Raw genomic sequence first — 24549 nt, 5'->3', positions numbered from 1 at the left:
AAGAGCAGAGAAACTTCCAGAGAAAGGCCGTTAACCAGCAGCCACCCTCAGCTAGCACAGAGAGCCGAGAGTGATGTGTGTTGAGTGCTCGCTTCCGGCGCTGGTAACGGAACCTGGAAGGACAGTCTGTCACTCGAGAGGTGCATGGAACACTCTCACCTGTAGCAGAAGTGGTGAGCGCACTTCACCAGGATACGCATGCAGTGCACAGCCACGAGGCCAATCACCAACAGGCTGAGGGGACCCATCTGTGGACAGGCGTCGCGGGCCAGGGAGGGAGAATAAGGCAAGCAGAGTTAGAACTGGAATTTGCACATGGTCAAAATGTAACTAGGGTACCTTCCAATGACAGAACTTCCAGCAGGGCATTCGAGAAACAAACGTGCTCACAGAGATTAGTTGAGCAGGAAGGGCACCCTCTGAACCTCGGCAGGCCTTCTAGAGAATGAATCTCACTGAGGAGAATGACACAGATTAGGCTGTTTTGAGACTGCTGCCTACTCAGCAGAATAGAAGGCTCCTGGGACTGTCGGGGAAGAAGAGAGGGAGGGGGCGAGTTCTGTCTAGAGTAATGGCACAGGCCAGTCTTTAGCTGAGGACAAGTCCAGCCTCTGAGCTACCTCTAACTTTATTTATTTATTTTTATTTTTCCCATATAATTTTTTTTAAGTTGATATGTTGTATTTTCATTTTTATTTGGTTAAGATTTTTTTTTTCCTTCTGGCCTCGAGCCATGTGGGATCTTAGCTCCCCAGTCAGGGTTTGAACCAGTGCCCCCTGCAGTGGAAGCACAGAGTCTTAACCAATGGAATCCCCCATCTCCAACTTTAAAAGAAAGCAGAATGGCTTTGGACAGGCAGTCTATCAGGGGAAGAATCAAGAAAGAAAAAAAATAAGATTTTCAGAGTTGTCTGTCTAAGGGCAGGGCATGAAACGACTGAAAAATGGAGAGAATTCTGTTATTCTTTAGTTAATATTATTGATGGAAACGGCCAGGACCTCCTCCTTACCTCAAGGAGCCTCCATGAGGGCAGGAATCTTTGTCTATTTCACTCACTAATAATAGTCTTAAGAATTTAGAAGAGTGCCCGGCACACAGCAGATCCTCAATACATACCTTTAGATGAATAAACCTGAACCCTGCTTTTTCTCAACTGCATTTGAAAAAGAAAAGCTCCCCTTTTCAAAATGTTTTACATGAAGTAAATTAAACACACACACACACACACACCATCTCCTAAAATTTGTCACAATATTTCCCTGCACTAACGCAGACCCTTACCAAGATGCCTGCATTTTTCACCGCCAAAGGCAGCCCCAGGAGTCCTGTGCCAATGTTGCTTTTTAGCAGGTGGATCAGGGTCTGGAACCATCTAAAGTGGGAATAAGGCAGAAAAGGGCAGGTTAACAATAATAAGATGTAACATTTTTTGAGTACTTACCATTGAGCTAAGTACCTTCATGAATCATCTCATTCAATTCCCAGCATGGCAGACATATTCTTTATCACTGAGCCACCAGGGAAGCCCAGAACAACACTATAAGATAAGTATTAACTTCATTTTACACAGGATGAAGCAACTTGTTCACGGTCACACACCTGAGTGTGAGTCTGGATTCAAACCCAGGCTGTCTAGCCCCCAAGCCCACCCTTCTAGTCACTGGGCTATGTCCATTCCCCGAGGCATCTCTGAGTTCACCTTGCTTAGAGATTAGACCAGAGGGACAGTATGGTGTTGCTCCTGGTGTATTGGTTTTCACCCTGGAACTTTCCACTATAAAAACTCAGATCCAGAATTGCAAGAGAGGATTCCAAGCATAACTATGAAGGACAGACACACTGGTGTGAGTAAAGAACAGGGGAAATAACAAAATAGAAGCCCCAAATCCCTATCAGAAAGTTTTATGTAATGTGAACAGAGTAAAAGTCATATGGTCCCACAGTCCCTAGTGTATTGTGTATTAAAAAAAAAAAAAAAGTCAAATGCCATAGAGTCCTAAGATTGGAGAAGCCCTTTTCAGACAGTCACCTAGTTTATCTTTCTGCCTTGAGAACAGTGTTTCCCCTTGGCTGTTATAGACTGTCCCTCTCAAGCTGCAATTGGAAAGCCTCTCATGTGTCGTTATTTTTCCACTTAACAAACACCATCTATAACGTGTAAAACATTGTGTTAATGCAATGGTGGAAACTGCATGGATCAGACGTGAACTTTAGTCTCTAGAAACTAATTAAGTCTGCAGGAAAATAAGGCAGACACATGAAAAAGATCAAACATGATACGACTTTGCCCCAGACTTCCTCAAGATTTGGTCCCTGGCACTGTCTGGAAATTCTTCTCCACATATAATCTAAATACCTCCTAAACAATGCTTCCACATATGTCTTCCAAACTGCAATTTAGTAGAAACTGAAAGCAAATCATGTGTTAACTTGTGGTGGTGGTTTAGTCACCAAGTCGTGTCTGACCCTTGTGACCCCATGGACTGTAGACCGCCAGGCTCCGCCATCCATGGGATTTCCTAGGCAAGAACACTGGAGTGGGTTGCTATTTCCTTCTCCAAGGGATCTTCCCTACCCAGGGATCAAATCAGGGTCTCCTGTATTACAGGTGAATTCTTTTCCATTGAGCCACTGGGGAAGCCCATTAACTTGTAAGAACCATAATAAATAAGATCCGTCTACACTCTCTGGAAAGGAATTTTACTCTCGGTAACCTTTCTCCCTCTACCTCTAGAAAGAAAATTTCTTGACCTTCCTACTGTCCCCAAGTTTCTCACGCACGATCAAGAAAACTGCTTCAAGTCTGAACGAGAAGAGGCAAGTGCTCTCCTGGACTAAATAAAGAGAAGGCAAGGGTCCAGGGGTGACTCTTCCATTATCAGGGGCCAGTGACCAGGAGATTATGGGCAGAATGACGGACCAGTCAAATTTCTATCTTGGCAAATGTTTAATCCACTTAAGGGCAAAGGTAAGCACTTCATCAAAACTACCTGCCTACCGGAGGCCTCCCCAAAACACCTCTGGGCTGGGTTTCATAGGAGATCAGATCCCTCCAGCCCTGGTTCTGCCATTAATTCATTATGAAAATTCCCTTCCCTCCTCTGGGCCTATCATCTCATATGAGAGGACTGGACCAGAACAGCATACTTCAACTCTGAAACAGCAGGGCTTAAGCAATTGACCAAAATTATTCTCTGTTAAAATAATTAATGTATTTATTTTTGGTGGTGCTGGGTCTTCGTTGATGTGCTCGGGCTTTCTCTAGTCGCGGAGAGTGGGAGCTACTCTTCATTTTGGTGCACAGGCTTTACATTGTGGTGGCTTCTCTCATTGCGGAACACAGGCTCTATGCGCGCGGACTTCAGTAGTTGTGGTACATGGGCTTAGATGTCCCAAAGCATGTGGAATCTTCCCGGACCAGGGAATCAAACCCATATATCATGCAGTCAGGCGGATTCCTATCCACTGTACCAAAAAGACTTCCAAAATTAAGCTTTTCACCAATGGCCACGAGCTGGGATTACCCAAAACCATATGAGTTATCACAGTATCAATTCCATGGACTAGAGAATCTTAACTATGGGGGTAAGAGGGAAAAATAAGCCTAGCAAATCGTAGTTCTTATACTTTTTTGGGCTTAGGACCCTTTTATGCACTTATAAATTATTGAGGATCCCACATAGTTTTTGCTTATATGGATTATATCTGATTATCTATCCATCTATATATATTGTACATATGTGTATATATATATATATACATATACATATATATATTTTATAAATTAAACCAAGAAACTTAAAAATATGTATTAATTTAAAATAACAATAAACTTACTACATGTTAATAAAAATAACCAATTTTTAACAAAAAATAACTCTATTTTCCAAAAAAATAAAATGTGAGAAGCACACTATCTTACTTTTTTTGCAAATCTCTTTAATGTCTTGTTTGATAGCTGGATTATCTTCTGCATTCAACCTCTTGTGATACATTGCTTTGATGGAAGTCCCTGAAGAAAATCTGCCCTCATACAGATATGTAGCTAGAATGTATCTTAATAGCCTGTTCAGGCAACTGTGATATTTTTTATTTGATACTACATCAAAGCTCAACACACATAGTTTCTTAGGAGTTAGCTGTAATGTGGAATCTGACCTTTTCATACTCTGCTATGTGAAAATACACTGGCGATCTTGCTCCTTGATAGATCTTTTACCCACACACAATTTCCCAACATCATACTTTGGCCATATGGGAGATACTGGTTCCCTGAGCTATATGGATCTTTCAAATGCTGGCACATTTCATTATACGACATTAAAAAAAATCACATTTATTAGTATCAGCCCTAATCTCATTAGACAAGTCTTTATGTAAAGGGAAGCTGTCAAGGTCACAGTGCTGGATATGAGTTTATTTTTTCTGATTTTGCTCAAAAGCTCAAATATCACTGTTGGCAACAAACAGTACTGTTTTTTTTTTGGCTGTGCTGGATCTTCACTGTGGCTGGACAGCTTTCTCTAGTTGCAGCATGCTGGCTTAGTTGCACCTGCGGCATGTGGGATCATAGTTCCCCAGCCAGGGATTGAACTCGCGTCCCCGGGATTGAACTCGCGACCCTTGCACTGAAAGGTGACTTTTTAACCACTGGACCACCAGGGAAGTCCCTTAATAGTTTTTCCTGAGGTGACGGTCTCATTACTTTCATTTTCAAGAAAATATCTGCCAAGTACTCAGATCTGAACAACCTACAGTTTCCTAGTTGTTCGGTAGAAGTATTTCATGTGCACTTTTCATTTTGTCACACAGAATATTAACAAAATATTCTGGACTGAAGGGTCAAGATTTAGTAAAATTAGTGATATGACTGCTTCATCAAGGACATGCTTAAGTGAAAGATACAACGATGATGAGCCTAATTTGGTGTTACCTCCTTGATGCATGCTAAGGCACCAGCAATTTTACCCATCGTTGCTTCTGAACCATCAGTGCAAATGTTAACACAGTGAAAAGACAAATCACATCTAGTATTATTATAAAAACAGTTTTCACTTCGTGGCCTTCTTAAAATGGTCCTGGGACACCCAAAGGGTCTGAAGACCATACTTTGCAAATGGCAACTCCAGATAACCTACCGAAGACTGGTTTCAGTCAACTGGTTTCTCAGCCTACCAGCCTGGGGGAAAAAGTATCAAAGCTCGGTCGAGAGCAGTATAATGTAGCTCAATAGGGCAACAAGAAAACTTTGCCCGAAAGAGTAAAATCTGAGGCCGTCAATAAAGCAGTCAACAGCTTGATAACTTGAAGGGTTAGGAAATAACCTCACCAAACACATTATCATGGAAGCACCTGGGGCTCCTATCTGCACCCCTGACTGGGGATTCTTACTGAGTCCTAATCCCCTAGAAGAGCCTGGTGTGCATGCATATACTTTGCTTCTTGTACTTTGTTCCATGTATTTTTTCCACATACTTTGTTCCTTAGCAAATTAGATAACACAGTGGAGTAAGTCCCTAGGAAACAGGAACCCAGCTCAAAAACTTGTCCCTAACACTTCTCACCTATAGAGCTAACTAGGTCCCAAATCAGCTTACACTTAATCATACTTGGCACATTTCTACAAGTAACGCTTCTGGGGACCCAGGCCCCAGGCAAGCACTCAACCAATCCTCTAAGTCCCAAAGGAGTACTTTTCCCTGCACCACTTGTGAAGGGCTTGTGACACCTGCCATCACTTACAGAGCAGCTTTCCTGGGTCACCTACCTTGTTTCACAATAACAGGGCAGGATGGGCCCTCAGAAAAAGTACATCCCCAAGCAAGGCCAAGAGAACATTGATCAAACATTCCAATCGGTCAATCTCCAGCAAACAATGGGAGATAATTTGGCGTTGACTATTAGTTACAACCCAGTGTGGAAAAAAAAAAGAGAGATTCAGAATAGTTAACAGCCATGCATTGTCTTCAGTATGACAAAACCTATGAGCTACCATCCTGATGTTGCTAGATGATTGGCTGTGAACTTTAGAGGAGTCCCTCTAAAAATGAAAATCTAGAGCCCATATGGCAAGCACTGTATAGACAAGCTGAGGTCTAAGAACAAGGAGCAAAAACTGGAAAGAAAACTAGAAAGAGACGCTTAGAAGTGTTTTACAGTAACCAGAGTGACTTCTGAAGAGAAGCCATCACATGGCTGCATTTGACACTCCTTCCACCTGGGGAAGTCCCAGAGGTAGCTAAGGTTAGGGAAGAGAGAGGAAAGACAGTTTTCACTGCTGCTGGTTGGGGTCTAAGCAATCTTTTCCATCAACTAACACTGCAAGCAGATGGGGGAATCTACAGTAGCATGCCACAGGAGAATCTCCATAGGATGGAACCTTTATGAGCAGAAAACCAGCGAGAGGTGGAGAAGGGCTTATAATGTGGGCAGACCGTCTCCTCTAGTTTGGAGTTCACTAGAGAAAATGCCTTGCACCAGGAAAGACTGCAGCCAGGGGGGCTTTACCAGTAATGAGCTCCAAGAGAAGCTCCCATGGTCTCCTTGGGCAGTCACAGGGGACAGTGTGAGTCAAGGACATAATGGATCCCTCAGTGAGTCACACCCAACCCCAAGGGAACACACAGAGGATGACGGCAAAGCTTGAGAAATAAACAGAAAGGCTGCAGAAGATGGGGTGCTGCGGTCCAGAAAAAATGTTAGGGCTCTGCTGACTTCAAAACTGAACCAGACAACTCAGTGGAGTAGAAAACCCTCTTCTGAATCTTCTCATTTGAAGAGTGAATCAGCAGAGCTTCACACAGGGGTCCTCAATCTTATATTTGGAAAAACTGAGGCTCACAGAGGGCCAAACTAACCCAGATGAGACTTGGGATTCAGTTTCCAGAGACAAGGCGTAAGCCCTCCTAAGGGCATACAAAGCAAATCACCTCTTCTTTTTCTTTTTAAAGATTTTATTTATTTATTTTGATGAGGATCACTTTTTTTAAAGTCTTTATTGAATTTGTTACAATATTGCTTCTGTTTTATGTTTTGGGCTCTTGGCAGTGAGAGCCGAGGGACCTTAGTTTCCTGACCAGGGACTGAAAGCACATCTCCTGCATTGGAAAGCAAAGTCCTAACCACTGGAGTACCAGGGAAGTTTCCTCTTCTTTACCAACACCTTGAATCTTTTAGGACCTCCCTGGTAGCTCAACTGGTAAAGAATCTGCCTGCAATGCAGGAGACCCCACTTCAATTCCTAGGTCGGGAAGATCCCAGACTTCCCACTCCCATATTCTTGGGCTTCCCTGGTGGCTCAGACAATAAAGCATCCACCTGCCATGCGAGAGACCTGGGTTCAATTCCTGGGTTGGGAAGATCTCCTGGAGGAGGGCATAGTACAGGAGAAGTTATTCTTCCCTCTTTCTATTTATTCTGTCAAATGCCCTGGCTGTTTGGTGATGGGGACAGAAGTCTGGGGGAGACTTTGCAAAGGACTGTCTGTATTGGACTTGGAGTTATTGAAGCTTCTAGCACAGATGACCCAAGGTTCTAAATTAAGAGAATGTTCTCTCTAGAAGTTTTTCTTATGTTCAGGCTGTTACTTAGCACCAGCCTTCTGCGACCAACGCAGGTGAAATGAACAAAGAATAAGAAACAGAGTAGAGATTAACTGACAAAGAGCTCAGATCTCAGCACCATCACTCACTTCATCTCTTTACGTGTTACTCTCATCTGTAAAGTAGGGAACTGATAAAATTGGGGGGCAAAAATAACTCAAAGGGAGATTACATTACTAACACAGAACGTGGGAATATGATTCCCACCCCTCAGACAGACAGAGCAGCTACTTACGTTGTGCTGTTGCTTTCCCCAAACCGCATGTAGGACCCTGAGGAAGAGAAGTTGTTCAGGCCTTCGGACGGGCTCTCCTCCGGGCTCGCGTCGGTGGAGCTGTAGTCGCGGTAGTCCTCATCCCGAAGTCTCTGCGTGGACATGGTAACTGGAGGGACAGGGGTGGCACTCAGACCTCCAGTGGCTCGTGCCTTTAGCTCCAAGCCTGGGGTCGGCTCTAGGGCAGAAGCAGCCATTGTCACAGAGTCAGTGACAGCTGCACTATGGATCACGGACGTGAGAATGCCTGATACTGACCGAAATGAAAAAGGTACAAAGTGCACATGGGCAGGCTGAGCTCACTCGACTTCTGCCTCCCAACCGACGGTGCCACATTCACAAGTTTCTAAATTTGCCAGCACACCAGGACAGAACAAAGGTGAGGCACTGCTTGGGAGGGGTGGGAGGAGATGCAGACAGGCACTTCTTGGTAGTCTTTCCTATTCCTTAGGTTGGGATTAACAACCCCTTCCATTGAGCTAATTTCTTGGATCCCGAACAACAGTGACTTTTTATCTACATCCATCTTCCCCAAAAGCAAGCTCTTAAAGGACAGGAACCTAAATATTCCTAAGCTGTATTCTATTTTTCCTATGCATTCAGTACAGTAAGAACCTTCTGCAGTCCAGAAATCCCGTCCAGATCATCTGAATCTACTCAAACTCTCCACTAGGTCCCAAAGTTACAAAAGATGTTCCCTTTCTCGCTGCCAGGACCTCTGGTACGTTCTGTACTCTTTGATGTATACTCACTCCCTCATCCTAGGACTCTTTTCTTGCAACCAGCATGAATATTGAGAAACGGAGCTAAAAGCAACTCGGAGGAAGACTAGGAGCATGAGAGGTACCCGCCACTGGCCCTTGTTGCAACATCTCCCTTCCACCCGTCTTCCTTTTTATTTTAACAGATCTGCCAATTTTTTAAAGATAGTGGAAGAAGAAAACCTTCCTATTACATGCAGAGGAAGGACATAGAGGATGGTATCCCCTGGGTGGACTTTGTTTTAGTAATTAAGCAGCAGAAAAGAGAACAACAAGGACTTCACTAAGATACACTACAAGTATACATTCCAATAGCTGTGTAAGCTCCCAGAATATGAGGGTCTGTTGCTAAAAGAGCCGTTGGAGGTCACTCCAAACTGCTCATTTTACAGATAAAGCATCAACCCCCGCAAAAGCTGAAGGGACCTGCTCTGCTACAGCCAGGTAGCAGCCAAGCAGTAAACATACATCCTGACACTCCACCTGAATCTGGAAACATCACTGAATACACTGCCAGTTGCAGTAATGAAATATCATAATGAAAGAGACTCAACTTCCTCCAGGAATCTGCAATTGAGTAAAGAAAAAAAAAAGGGTTCATGAACATTAAAAATTACAAATAAAAATCCTTCTGACACTTGGCAGACTGGTACGATCACCTGCCTACAAAGTGCTTTCCTCTATCCTGAGTCTCATATGCTGCCTCAGATGCCCGGGAGGAGACAGGACCTCTGAGGGCCATCACAACGTGCTGTCCCACCTGACACATAACATTAGCTGCCAGCGACTAGAAAGCTCTGTGTCAAGTGCTCCCAGAAGTCCAGCCCCTGGGGATTCTTCGGACCCCACCTGGCACCTGAGTGGTCCAGGGTGATCTCATTTTCTCCCACCAATCACATAACCTCATGAAAAAAGTGCTTGGCAGAAAGCCAGCAAAGGACTTGGAAGTCCCAGAGAGGATCCTGCCTCACTTCACCACCAGAGCTGACCTTGCTAAGCATCTAAGAGGGCATCATTTACTCACATGGTGGAAGAATTCAAGGAGTCATCTAAGCTCTTGGGGCAACTAAACTCATAAGAAGGCTGGGGTGGGAGGAAATCTATAAAGTATCTTAATGTGAACAGTTGAAAGCTGCTACTCAGGTAAAATCGATTAAGTGAGTTTCTATGCAGGACATCCCTGATGGTTGAGTGGCTAAGACCACATGCTCTCGTTGCAAGGAGCCCAGGTTCAATCCCTGATCAGGAAACCAGATCCCACATGCCACAACTAAAGATCCTGAGTGCTACAACTAAGATCCAGCATGCCAAATAAGTAAATAATTTTTTTTAAGGTTAGTATCTATGCATGTGAGAAGTGTGAAAAGTGGAAGTATTAGTCGCTCAGTTGTGTCTGACTCTTGCGATCCCATGGACTGCAGCCTGTTCAGGCTCCTCTGTCCAAGGGATTTCCCAGGCAAGAATACTGGAGTGGGTAGCCATTCCCTTCTCCAGGGGATCTTCCCAATCCAGGGATCAAACCTGGGTCTCCTGCATTTCAGGCAGATTCTTTACCATCTGAACCACTAGGAAAGCATGTCAGAAGACCTGGGTGCTAAAGTTGCCTCTTATCACTAGTTTGCTCAGTGAAGCAATAAGAAGCAATTCTTATTTGCCTCAGGTCTTAGTTCCAAATGCTAAAATTTGGGTGTGCAGGGTATGGTATACCTCTTCCAGTAATCAATGTAATTCTTTATGCAAACAATGGCTACTTTTGAGTCTCTTCCAACATACCCAAAGCGTCTGAGGAACAGAAGTCTTCCAGGTGAACCCTGCATATTACCAAGGGAGAGGAACAGAAAACAGGCACTGACAAGTTCCCCAATCCCTCCCCATCAACCAAGAAACCACTCTTGGTACGGATGCTCAATTTATTTCAAACACTGTTAAGAAGCCTCCTCACGTCACTGTAAAAACTGAAGTGACCCACAGCAGATTATCACTAAGAAAACTGCTCAGAAAGAAGCTGAAATCTATAGATCAAAAGTCCAGTGAACAACCACAGGATGTGGAAGATGTGGCTTGGCAACTGTGCATGTTGAAAAAGGAGAATAATGCTACTTACAGGTTTTAGTTGATGATAAGCTCCACAGAAATCAATGATAACACAATAGATGCCAATTCTGCTAATGCAATTCTTGGTTTCACTACAAGAAAGAACCCCAGGGAGATGACAGACTGTTCTTTTTTTTTTTTGCCACACCTTGTACTCTGTTCCAGGCAGCACACTATAAAGGGGATAATGATCAACTGCGGTATAGCCAGGGGTCAGCACCAAGATCACTAGCGGGAAGGAAAGCAGCTAAATGAAGAATGGTTGGAAGTCCTGAGAAGGTTCAACCTGGAGAACTGGAAACTCAGGAGGTACAAAAATTGTCTTTCAAAGCTGTTCTAGGGATCAGATTCATCCTTTAGAGCCTCAAAGATTACTCAGAAACAGGATCATTAGGTGGAAAGTAAAGGGAGACAGCTCTTTGGCATAAGGAAGCCAACTCTCAAAGGAGTTATCCACAGGACTTCCCTGGTAGTCCAGTGACTAAGACTCGATCTTCTGATTCTGGGGGCCCGGGTTTGATCCCTGGTTGGGTAACTAGATCCCAGATGCCACAACTAAAGATCCTGTGTGCTGCACCTAAGACCTCGTGCAGCCAAATATATAAATAAAGATATTAAAATATATATGTGTGTGTGTATATACATATATATATATATATATGAAAGGCAGTATCCAGGAACTTCCCTGAGTCCTTGGTTCAGGGGTTAAGACTCCATGCTTCCACTGCAGGGGTACCGGGTTTGATCCCTGGTCGGGGAACTAAGATCCTGCATGCTGCATGACAGCCAAAAAGGAAAAAAACAAAATGGGAGTTGTCCACATGGATCACTGGATCATTCTAGGAGATAGTGTATCTTATTCTTGGAAAGTTCCAAGCAGAAGCCCTTCTCAGAACTGCTAGGCAGGAAATGAAGCCTGCAGAGAGTGGGTGTGATCACTCTCTGGAGGTTACTTCCTTCTAGGGCTCTTCTGGCAACCAGGGCCTCCGCATCTTTTCTCTAGCTATCCCCACTTACTGCTAGTTCTCTTGGCCACCCTGCCCTGAGTTCTCTGTGATGAAATCTGGTTTCCACCATCTACTGCTATAATTGCCAATTCCTGCCCTGTGGGAGTTTTAATAGACCTTGTTAACTGTCCAAATGAGGGATGTAATATTTAAGAGTTCAAAACAAGCTTGTTCTTCAGGTTCTTGAGGACAATAAACTGAGTTTATACAATATGTGTGGTCCATCAACACAAAGTAAAAAATCTCCATAAAATATTTAGATTCAAGAGAGTACTAAGTAAGAAAAGTCTGCATGTTGGGTGACAAATATATACATATATATATATATATATATTCAAGTGTACATTCGAACCAAAATTGAATTGAAACATCAACTCTTTAAATAACCTTGATAAATGCTCTTCTTTTTCCTTATAGAAAAATTATTTTTAACTAATCAATAATTGCTATTTTAAGGTCTTTTCTCACTTATTTCATATCTACTCTTCCTTAAATCAATGCAGTATACATACAAATGATGTTTAGTTGTAACACAATGGCCCATCACTATATTAATAAAATAATTTGCTTCACTAGCTCCCAGTTAAATTTTGAGCTTCTGCTTCTTTTAATAACTATCTTATATCATAGCTAAAAAATTCCCACACATAATTTTTAATTTTCAAGTCATATCCTTGGAGTACAGTTAGATGAATAGGTTTTTTAAATGGTTTTACTACACAAATGATTGAACTAACCTAAAGTGTCACTAGCAATATATGGACATGCCTATCTCTTCATAACCCTGCCAATGTTGGATTTTATTTCTTTTTTTTTTTTTGGCCATACTACATGGCTTGTGGGATCTTAGTTCCCCAACCAGGGACTGAACCCGGGCCCTCATAGTGAAAGTGCTGAGTCTTAACCATTGGACAACCAGTGAATTCATGGATAGTATCATTTTTATTTCTGATATTTCTGATGAATGAGTGACTCCTTGTATTTATTTTATTCTACATTTCTTTAATTTCTGAAAACAGACAACTGATAATCAAGACTTTAAGAGCATCTTTCCCCCACCTATCAGACTCATAGTTTTGAAAATACTTAACTCATTTTTGAACTCACTTTTGAAAATCTAAAATGTTCTTAAGATAGCTACTTAAGAGTTCAGTGATAGGATTTTACTAGTGGTCCAGTGGTTAGGACCCCTTGAATTTCCAGTGTAGGCAGTGCTGGTTCAATCCCTAGTCAGGGGGCTAAGATTCCACATGCAGCACAGCTGATTGGCCAAATTTAATTTACTGATTAAATTCTATTCCAAATTTCAGTATAATACACAGGATGACTTCCAACAAGGAGAATCCATTTATATGAGTTTGTAGGTCTCTTTTGGGGCACACAGGAAAGTCAAGGATGGGGAAAGAGAAGAGGGCGGGAAAGGCACTACAAGTGTCAGTTTGCTTCATTACCAAAAGCCAAACAAGACTCCTAAGGGGGACTCGTAAACACATAAAAATGTCATCCACTAAAAACTATTAAAACTAATAAATTCAGCAAAGTTTCAGGATATAAGATCCATATACAAAAATCAGTTGTATTCCTATACACTTTCAGTGAACAATGTGAAAACAAACTTGAGAAAACAGTTCCATTTACAACAGCAACAAAAAGAATCAAATATTTAGGAAGAAATTTAGCCAAGTAGGTGTAAACTTGTACATGAAAACTATAAAACACTGTCGAGAGAAATTAAAGAAGACCTAGGTAAATGAGAAAACATCCCAATATTCATGAACTAGAAGATTTAACACTATTAAGACGGCAATATTCCCTAAACTGATGTACAGATTCAGTTGAATCCCTATCAAAATCCCAGCTCCCTTTTTGCAAGAACTGATAAGCCAATTCTAAAATCCATATGGAAATTCAAAAGGTCCAGAACAGCCAAAACAAATCTGGAAAAAAGAAAAAAAGCTGGAGGACTTTCCAATTAAGCTACAAGGCAGTACAATATTAGCATAAGGACAGATCAACTGAACAGAATTGACAGTCCAAAAATAAACTCTATACCTAGGTCAGGTGATTTTTGACAAGGGTGCCAAAACAATTCAATGGAGGAAAAAATAGTCTTTTCAACAATTAACACTGGGACAACTAGAAATGCACGTGCAAAAAAAGAAACTGGAACTCTACCTCCCACCATATATAAAACTTAACTCCAAATAGGACTTTCCTGGCAGTCCACTGGTTAAGACTCTGTGCTTCCAATGCAGGAGTCACTGGTTCAATCCCTGGTCAGAGAACTAAGATTTCATATGCCACTCAGCATGGCCCCCCACCCCCAGAAAAAAAATTCAAAATAGATCAAAAACCTACATGTAAAGGTTAAAACTATAAAAACTCTTAGAAGAAAACATAAGCATAAACCATTGCGACCATGAATTAAGCAGTTTCTCACATATGACAGCAAGAAACACAAGAAAAAATAGATAAATTAGACCTAATCAAACTTTAAAATGTTTATGCCTCAAAGGACACCACCAAGAAGGTGAAAAACAACCCACAGAATAGGAAAAATTTTCTATTAATTGTATTTCTGATGAGGGACTTGTGCCCAGAACATATAAACAACTATTATAATTCAATAATAAAATGAAACCCAATTTAAAAATGGGCAAAGGACCTGAATAGCTGTTTCACAGAAGATGTGAAAAAAGTCAATAAACATATGAAAAGATACTCAATATCTTCAGCCATCAGGTAAATGAGAAACAAATATCACAATGAGGTATCACTTCACATCCACCAGGATGGCTAGAATCAAAGACAAGTAACAGCAAGTACTGGCAAAGATGCAGAGAAGTTGTAGGGAAACGTCTCTTACATTGCTGATGAGAAAGTAAAACGGTGCAGTCACTTTGGAAAACAGTCTGGCAGTTCCTTGAAAGGCTAAACACAGTTACCATGAAGAGAAGTGATAGTGTTAGTCGCTCAGTCGTGTCAGATTCTGTGTGACCCCATGGACTGTACTGTAGCCTGCCAGGCTCCTCTGTCCATGTGATTCTGCAGGCAAGAATACTCGGCTGGGTTGCCATTTTCTCCAGGGGATCTTCCTGAATCAGGAAATGAACCCGGGCCTCTTGCATTGCAGGCAGATTCTTTACTGTCTAAGCCACCAGGGAAGCCCATAGTTACCATATGACCCAGTAATTTTGGCTGTTAGGGATAATGCTGCTATGAATATTTGTGTGTACATTTTTATACAGGCATACATTTTCATTTTGGTATGTACCTAGGAGTGGTGGACAGGACCCAGCAATTCCACTTCTAGGTACATACCAAAATGAAAATGTATGTCCATAGAAAAATGTACACACAAATATTCATAGCAGCATTATTCCTATCAGCCAAAAAATGGGAAAAAAACCTGATGAGTGGATAAATGAAAAGTGATATATCCATACAACGGAATATTACTTAGCAAAAAAAAGAAAGATATGAAATACTGATAGATGCTACAACACGGATGAACCTTGAAGACATTATTCTAAGGGGAAGAAGTCAGTCACAGAGGAACATTTGGGAGTTGGGAGGGATTAAGGGGTGATGGCTAAAGGGTTGAGTTTCTTTGGGGGTGATGAAATGTTCTGAAAATGACTGTTGCACAACTTTGTGAATTCAATAGAAAAGCTGTTAAACTGTATGTTTTAAATGGTTGAATAGTATGCTGTGTGAATTATATCTCAATAAAACTGCTAAAACAAACAAACTGATCTCTGGGCCCAATCTGATTCACCCTCGGCATTTAACAGGCTTCTTAGACAATCCTAATTACAGGCAGATTTATATAAAGCTCTCAAAAAATATATATATATATATGATCTTATTATGATAGGTACACCCCAGGCCTCATCTCCTACCAAAGTTTATGGATTGGTGATATATGCAGATTAAAAGTACTACTATTATTATAAAACAATTACATTTTCTAGAACCCAGAGAAGCAGTGAATTCTCTAGATATACGTTCTCTTCTCCATTGCTGGAATTCCAAAAACATGAACAAAGACATAGACTGTGTTCCTATATGTGGTCTAGCGGGAGGGAAGTAAAAATGTCTGACATCCACATGATTTGTTTTCGAGGACATGGGATAGTACTCCATCTGATCTACCACAGAATCACTTCCCCTGACTTGAGACTCCTGCCTGAGAAAGTGTGGTGCATGGGCAGTCACAAAACAGCTGCTGACCTCAGCAGGCTCTGCACAGGAGCAGCTGAATGAGCAAACACACGGACTTTTTACTCACCATCATAAAAATCTCTAAACATTAGCACCAGGCATGACTGACAGGTGACCAAGCTCCAGCTTCCCAGTTATAGATGAGAACACCAAGGCTTCAGCTGGTTAACAGTTTGGGATCAGAACCCAGCATGCCAGATTCCTAGGCCAGTGTTCTTTCTAACACACCACCTATTCTCCCTAAAATCTCCCTGGGAACAGAACTCGGGCAGGATTAAGTCTACAGGGGGAATCCCACATAATAAAAAGTACATGAGATCAGAGCCTAGTTATGTGACCCTAATCTCCTTTTGTCTTACTTTCCTCATCTGAAAAATGTTATCAATAACACTTACATCACAATATTGTTACGAATGTAGAAGTAAAAGATGTTAAATACGTTGCTTGGTGCATAATGGACCCTTATTAATGGTAACAACTATGTTATTACTAGAGAGAAGGAAGTTCAAGGCAGGGAGTCACTACACAAATAAAGTGCCACAGGACTTCCTCCATCCTTTCACTCTGGAGAGCTGAGCCAGGTCTCCATCTCAGAAACAGTGCTCTATCTGCCGAGAGCATCCCAGTAACCCATGGAGACAGAATGCTGAACTTCACAGCAAAGGGAAAGCACAGAGGAATCTTTCCTACTAGACAGGATCATTGAGAACTGGCCCTGGGTGTCAAGGATTCCAAGAGAAATATCTGGGAGAAAAGAGCAGAGAGAGCACCAAATATAGCATCAGGAACCTACTCTTTTTAGTATATGCAGAATGCCCTATCCAGTGGACCCCACACTCATTAAATAGAAGCTAGCTTTTTGTGCTCAGACCCAGTTAGGTCTGGCCAAAGGAAGGAGGTACAGGATTCCTCCAAGATCTGAGTTAAGACTCAATGTGAACTTCCTCTCTGGGAAAAAAAGAAATGCTAGCCCAGGACTTAGGGGGTAGTCACATACTTCTCGAAGAAATTATGAGGACTAGTCAGCAAAAGTAGAAACCAAAGTCCATTCACTCAGCCCAGTTCTAGGATCTTACTCCAAGTCAGGGTGGAAAGAAAGGAATATATCATTAACAGTAATGTCTCCTCAGCATCTAATCCTGGAAGAGGTATCAAGAACTTAAAGAACTGAGACACTCAGTGGGGAAGGGAGGAGGGAGAGGGAAAAAAAAGAAAACGCAGAAGCATTTAACATGAGAATTGTTATCTAAGCAAAGAGAAAAATAAAGCATGCACAAAAGTGGACCCCCTGCTCCACTAACTCTACCTCACATCCCACCTGCTAACAAGTCCAGTCATAGAATTTCATATAACCTCAGAGCTAGAAGAAACTTAAAATTCTAGTCTGATCCTCTGCCTACCACATTCCCAAAAGTAATTGCCCAGTGACAATGACCTCTAGTGATAGGGACTGTCATACTCTATGTTGCAACATGCTAGAGCACCACTTCTTTTAAAAGTCCTTATTCTCACCCAACGGGGAGGGAAATGGCAACCCACTCCAATATTCTTGCCTGGAGAATCCCGTGGACAGAGGAGGAGCCTGGTGGGCTGCTGTCCGTGGGGGTCAGAGTCGGACACGACTGAAGCGACTTAGCATGCATGCATGTATTGGAGAAGGAAATGGCAATCCACTCCAGTGTTCTTGCCTGGAGGATCCCAGGGACAGAGGAGGCTGGTGGGTTGCCGTCTACAGGGTCGCGCAGGGTTGGACACGACTGAAGCGACTTAGCAGCAGCAGCAGCATTCTCACCCCAAAACCACTTCTCTTATGGTATTTCCATCCACTGGTCTTAGTTGTCATCTCTGGAACACTACAAAAGAAATGGAATCCGCCTCCTTATACTGCCTTTAAAATAGATAAAGTTCTGAGCACTTCAAGCTGCCACAGGGATGAGGCCAAATGAACAGATACATGCTGTAAAGGGAAAACAAGGACTCAAGAGCAGACAATTATAAATGGCACAATCAGAAAACAAAGGGAGAGAGACTTAATATCATCATCAGAGCAGGCTCTGTTGCATAAGGCCTCCACCCCAGTCTCAAACTCAGAGCAAATGATCAAGCCTTTGGTGTCCTCTTGACTTCAAGAACACCTTTTAAAAAACCACATTCTAAACATACAATCATGTTAATTACTGTAAAATAGGCTCTCAACAAGAATCAAAGAGGCCCTTGATCATACTTAAAATAATAAAAGTCAAAATCATTTTCAGCTGTCAGCATTTAGCTTAGATATAATATAAACAGGAAGAAAAAGGAGGTGGATTTCATGGCAACCTACAACAAGTAGGGAAATTGCTTCCTGGACAACTGTATTAAGAAACAAACGGAGGGGGGAGGTAGGATCTCTCCGGTTAGAAAACAGACTGAGATACAGAGAATGTCAGAGCAGAAGGAGACCGTAGGGATTCCACCCCATCACTGTACAGGCTGGGAAACCTAAACCCAAGCAAGGATGGGAGTCATCTCAGGTTGCAAAGCAAGTGTCAGAACTAGAACAAAATCTCCTAATTCCCCAATCTTGGTTCTTTCCATTACACCAAACTATCTTCTTTCAGCAAGCCTCAAATAACTGCAAAACATTCATCGGAATAAGCATTCCCCAAATCTGACAAGCTACATTAAAAACAAAGCAAAGGTCTTGACATTCTTCAAGTTAAATGCCAGCGTTCTCCACAACCTCAGCTGGGAGCCGCCTACCCTCCCAAGAGCATACTCTGCTTCTTATTTCACATTTTGGGATGACTTACACAAAATTGCAGGACGGTTAAAAACAAAACCTACAGAATGATGAGTTTGCAGAAAAATCGGGTAACAGTGAATGAGGGAACCACACCCAGAGCCAAGCTGATCCAGCGGCAATCGAGAATGCAAAGCTGAAAGGGGGAGAAGAACGAACGAAGGAGAAGGGTGTTAGGTGGTGTTTTTTTTCACCTGTCAAATTTTCTGCAGGAGGCAGTGTGGTGAAAAGCAAAAAGCCGCTGGAGTTCAGGGAGACTTGGATTCTAGTCGCAGGGCTGCGACTAACTCACTGGATGACCTTAGGCAACCCCTGCCTTTTCTTGGACCTCGATTTCCTCAACAGCTCTAGAAAGTGATTGCAAAAAAATAATTTCCCAGAGTCCTGGTAGTTCCAGCATTCTATGACCCAAAGACCGGCTATCAGCAATCTCCCAGCAGGGCTCCCGCAACTGCCGGGTCACCTCCCCGCGATGTCTGGACCACTGTAGAAAGCGCAGCAGAAGCCCTAGGTGATCCTTCCCATCTCGGGACCTGTTCCCACACCTGTCAAACAGGATGGGGAGGTCAAAGGAGACAGCACGAACACCTCTCATCCCGGAGGGGTGCCCACAACGCACCGCAGCTGCCACCGGGGAGTCGAGGAGACTAGGACTCGCAGCCCAGGCCGGTCGGTGCCAGACCCGGAGCATCTGCTAAACCCGGAGGAAGGCGACTTGGGTCCAGCAGAAAGCGACCACCCGCCGCCAGCCCCAGTCCATCAGCGCGCGGACTTACCGCTTGGGTTCCGACTCCAGCTCTGGCTCCCACGTCGGTGCAGCAGCCCACCAGTCCACCAGTTCCTGGCTCAGCTCGAAGCCCTAGCCATCCCCACCCTCCGCTGCCCAAGCAGCCGCTTCCGGGCCCGTCACGTGACCCAGGCGCTCAAACCCTAGGCCCGGGTCACGTGCTCCCGCGGCGGCTACGCCTCCCCTCTCATGGGCTCGGCTTCGCAGCACCACCTGGCGACTGGGAACTGAAACTGCGGGAACGACGGTACTCTGGGAGTTGGGACTCAGCCGGACGTCGAACATCTGAGCATCAGGCGCGAGCCCACCGTCGCAGAGCACAGTCACCTGAGCTGTGGGCTTGTGGAAGGTGGCTCAGTTTTCCCCCGGACTTTCTTTAAGACGTTTCAATGAGCATATGTTGCTTTTATGAATGAGTAATAATACATCTTTTCAAAACTTTAGTCATATTTTTAAACTTCTACCAAACATATGTGGTGGCGACCGGAAGTGGGACTCGAGGTAAGGCCAATTCTTTTTTAATATATTTAAAAAATTTAAGTAACATTTTTGAATGACAATTTTTCAGTATGTTTGAAGTGTATGTCTTATCTACGCTTCTCTTTTACTTTAAAAAATTTCTTTAAAAATTTAAAGATTTAAAAATTTTTACTTTAAACTTCAAAAGTTAAAGATTTAACTTTAAAAAGATTTACTCAGAGAAACAAACCCACAAACTATTAATACAGCTACCAAATGAATAAATCTTAATTATACTGAAGGAAGTCAGAAAAAAAAATTGTGTTTATATAATCTAGAAATTTTAAAATAATCTACACTGACAGAAAACACATCACTGGTTGCCTGGGAATGGTTTTTGAGGTCAGGAGAGAAGGAAGTGATTATAAAGGGACATAAGGAAACTTTCCAGGTAATATATACCGGCCATTATCTTGACTGTGGTAATAGTGTCACTGGTGAATATACATGTTGAAAGTTATCAAGTTATACACTTTAAATTTGTGCAGTTTATTGTATGTAAATTATACTGCAATAAAGCTGTTAAGATATTCAGTAAAAATTATAAGTAGAGTGGCGGGGCCTGAGGAGGGGACTTACAGCAGGGAAGCAGCCTCGCAGAGACCATGGCAGAGGGCGGGAGCCCCCAAGTTCCTGTGGCAGCACTGTGAAAGGCTGGGAAGCATTGCACACCCCTCTCGCGGTGGCCGCGCTTCCTGGGCCTGGACAATAAAGCCGAGGAGCCAGAGGAGAGAAAAGGCGGGGACCAGAGCCTGGCCGGCAGCGGGCCATGCAGACAGCCAAAGGGCCCCATGGCGGCCAGCGGCAGCAGCTGGGCCAGGAAGCCCTCCGCTCTTGGCTCTCCAGCCTCAGCTCTAGGCTTCCCAAGACCCCTTTCCCGTGGATTCCAGCAAGGCCTTTGCCCCGACCCTGGCAGCACGTTGACCAACACCTGGTGGCCAGTGAGGGTTTACAGGCTCAACAACGATGAGGAGTGGGACAGCCAGGGCTCTGGGCATGTCGTCCAGTTGTGTGGAGTGGCTGAGGGCATGTCCGTGCTAGTCTGGGCCACTGGAAGAGGGAATGGCAAACCACTTCAGTATTCTTGCCTCAAGAGCCCCGTGAACACAAGGAAAAGGCAAAAAGTTAGGACCCTGGGAGATGAACTCCCCCGGTCGGTAGGTGCCCAATATGCTGCTGGAGAAGAGTGGAAAATCAATGGAGAAACCCCAGAAACAATGAAGAGACAGAGCCAAAGAGAAAAAAACACCCAGTTGTGGATGTGACTGGTGATGGAAGTAAAGTCTGATGCTGTAAAGAACAATATTGCATAGGAACCTGGAATATTAGGTCCATGAATCAAGGTAAATTAGAAGTGGTCAAACAGGAGATGGCAAGAGTGAACATTGACATTTTAGGAATCAGTGAACTAAAATGGATGGGAATGGGCAAATTTAATTCAGATAACCATTATATCTACTACTGTGGACAAGAGTTCCCTAAAAGAAATGGAATAACCCTCATAGTCAACAAAAGAGTCCAAAGTGCAGTAGTTGGGTTTAGTCTCAAAAAGGATAGAATGATCTTGGCTCCTTTCCAAGGCAAACCATTCAGCATCACAGTAATCCAACCACTGATGTAGAAGAAGCTGAAGTCGAATGATTCTTTGAAGACCTACAGGACCTTCTAGAACTAACACCAAAAAAGAGGTCCTTTTCATTATAAAGAAAGAGAAAGTATTAGTCACTTAGCTGTGTCCAACTCTGCGACCCTATGGACTGTAGCCCACCAGGCTCTCCTGTCGAAGGGATTTTCCAGGCAAGAATACTGGAGTGGGTTGCTCTTTCCTTCTCCATAGGATCTTCTTGACCCAGGGATCCAACCTGGGTCTCCTACATTGTAGGCAGATTCTTTACCATCTGAGCCACCAGGGAAGCCCCATCATAGGGGACTGGATGCAAAAGTAGGAAGTCAAGAGATACCTAGAGTAACAGGCAAGTTTGGCCTTCGAATACAAAATGAAGCAGGGCAAAGGCTGACAGTTTTGCCTAGACAATGCACTGGCCCTAGCAAACACCTCTTCCAACTACACAAGAGAGGACCAGATGGTCAATACTGAAATCAGATTGATTATATTTTTTGCAGTTGAAGATGGAGAAGCTCTATACAGTCAGCAAAAACATGTAATACAGTAACATGTTCTTATTAAAATGTTAGACAATATATGACTCTGTAAACTGAAAATTCCTCTTTTCCCAAATTCGTTCTCCTCTCCAAAGATTTACAGTTACCATCATGTTACTGTTGTTTTCTAAACACTATGCTATGTATTTATAGAAATATCTATGTATAGGCATATACAGATCATGGTGTTAAAATTTAGAATCATGAATACTAGTATTTACTGTTTTGCTTAAGTTTTTCCTCTTCACTGTTTGCACTGTTTAAATTATTTCATAAACATATACTACTTTACATATATATGTTCAAAATCTCTATGTGTTCTATAAACTATTTATATGTTTTTAAAAATCTACTCTGGTTGGTTCATTTCACCAGGGAAAAAGAAAAGAATGTAGATTTATGCTCAGTCAAAATAAGAGGATGAATGAGTTCATCCCATCCCTGGTAGAACTCCCCAGTTCATTGACTACTCAGTGCCAGGAGCTATGCTTGAAATGCTGCTGAGCCCAAGTCCAGAATGCCTCTTTTAGGTCACCTCTGGGCCTCAAACTTCATTTATTCTATGATTCCTTCTAGTATTTTACCCAGAAAGACAGAGCTTATTGGAATTACTGATGCAAGTGGAAATTTGCCTTCCCCATCTGCACCTGGGAGGCCTTGACTGTAGATAAGATTCTTCCTCCCATAATGACTACTACACCCTTATTAGAGAGACTCTTGATAAAAGGCTGCACAATTTTCAGATACTGTTAGGACTCTATCAGCCTTATCATTGGTGGTAGTTTGGTCACTGAGTCTGTCCAACTTTTGTGACCCCATGGACTGTAGCCTGCCAGTCTCCTCTGTCCATAGGATTACCTAGGCAAGAATACTGGAGCATGTTGCCCTTTCTTTCACCAAGGGATCTTCCCAAATCAGGAATAGAACCTGGGTCTCCTGCCTGTGCATTCCAAGCACCTTCTTTAAAAACAGCCACTAGATCACCAGCCCAGGTGGGATGCATGAGACAAGTGCTCGGGCCTGGTGCACTGGGAAGACCCAGAGGAATCGGGTGGAGAGGGAGGTGGGAGTGGGGATCGGGATGGGGAATACGTGTAAATCTATGGCTGATTCATATCAATGTATGACAAAACCCACAAAAAATAAAAAATAAATAAAAAATAAAAACAGCCACTAGAGAAGCCCAGCCTTATCATTGCATGCATGCCAAGTCGCTTCAGTCGTGTCTGATTCTTTGCGACCCCGTGGACTGTAGCCCACCAGGCTTCTCTGTCAATGGAATTCTCCAGCAAGAATTCTGGAATGGGGTGCCATTTCCTTCTCCAGAGGGTCTGCTGGACCCAAGGATTGAACCCACATCACTTATGTCTCCTGCATTGGCAGCCGGGTTCTTTACCACTAGCGCCATCTGGGAAGCCCAACCTTATCATTATGAAGCCCTAATTAGAAATTAGAGACTTCCGTGGTGTCCAGTAGATAAGAATCCATCTGCCAATGCAAGGGATATGGGTTTGATCCCTGGACTAGGGACTAAGATCCCACATGCTTCGAGCAGCTAAGCCCATGAGTCACAACTACTGAGCCTGTGCTTCCTAAAGCCCCTGCTCTGCAACAAGAGAAGCCATTACAATGAAAAACCCATGCACCACAACTAGAGAGTAGCCCTCTCAGTGCAAATAGAGAAAGCCCGTGATTAGCAAGGAAGAGCCCGTGTGCCACAAAGAAGACTGAGTGCAACCAAAAATAAAATGAAAGAAAGAGAGAAACTAGCACACAACAGCATATCTCTATATCTTTGCCAGATAACCCTTATCTTTGCCAGGTAACTTTTCCCCAATCTATACAAATCTCTACCTCTGCTCCCACTGTTTACTCAAAAAATAAAGATTTCCAATGCAAAATGGATTTGTAAATAACTGTTTTGACTCTTACAAACTATTTTAAAAGCAAAAAGGAAAAAAACTTTGCAAATTCTTTTTCAACAAAACTAGAAGAGAAACAGAATCCACAAATACCAAAATACATGTAAGGGCATGGAAAGTACCTGAGACTAGACAGAAACTGTGCAGGAGAAAGGAAAAGAAACTCAGGAGTGAAGGGACTGATGGGGGTTGGGGGTGGGGGTAGATCTTAGGAAAGCATCAGTAAAAACTTTCTGAAAGCGAAAAGCTCACTCAGAGTTGCACAGCTATATCCCTTTTGTCTGAGACAATGTGCATGGACAGTTTAGCAAAACTAACAACAAAAACTCTCCTAAACCTTGTTTGGATGGGGAAGGCAAAGAAGATGAGGACAACAGAAAGAATTGCACAGATGAGCCAGATTTGCAGCAGTCC

The 24549-nt window shown here is 42.9% G+C and overlaps 1 protein-coding gene across 3 annotated transcripts in view; it reads right to left on the bottom strand.

Moving 5' to 3' along the window:
• Positions 1-19649, bottom strand: part of SLC36A1 (solute carrier family 36 member 1) — a 74344-nt gene extending 54695 nt beyond the window's left edge. Inside the window, exons 1-4 of one of the 3 annotated variants that reach the window (XM_061151775.1) lie at positions 19521-19649; positions 7838-7985; positions 1283-1373; positions 160-248 (exon numbers count right to left, since the gene is read on the bottom strand). In XM_061151775.1, coding sequence (XP_061007758.1) covers positions 160-248; positions 1283-1373; positions 7838-7980 — 323 coding nt within the window. In that variant the 5' untranslated portion in view covers positions 7981-7985; positions 19521-19649. Of the gene's footprint in view, positions 1-159; positions 251-807; positions 862-1282; positions 1374-7837; positions 7986-19520 lie in introns of those variants that run through there. The other 2 variants (XM_061151776.1, XM_061151777.1) reach the window with 2 other exon arrangements.
• Between the last annotated feature and the right edge of the window lie 4900 nt (positions 19650-24549).

Source organism: Dama dama, chromosome 9 (genome assembly GCF_033118175.1).
Source record: "Dama dama isolate Ldn47 chromosome 9, ASM3311817v1, whole genome shotgun sequence".
Classification (NCBI taxonomy): Eukaryota; Metazoa; Chordata; class Mammalia; order Artiodactyla; family Cervidae; genus Dama; species Dama dama.
Note: the sequence above shows the minus strand (reverse complement) of the source record. Positions and strands in the feature narration are given on the sequence as shown.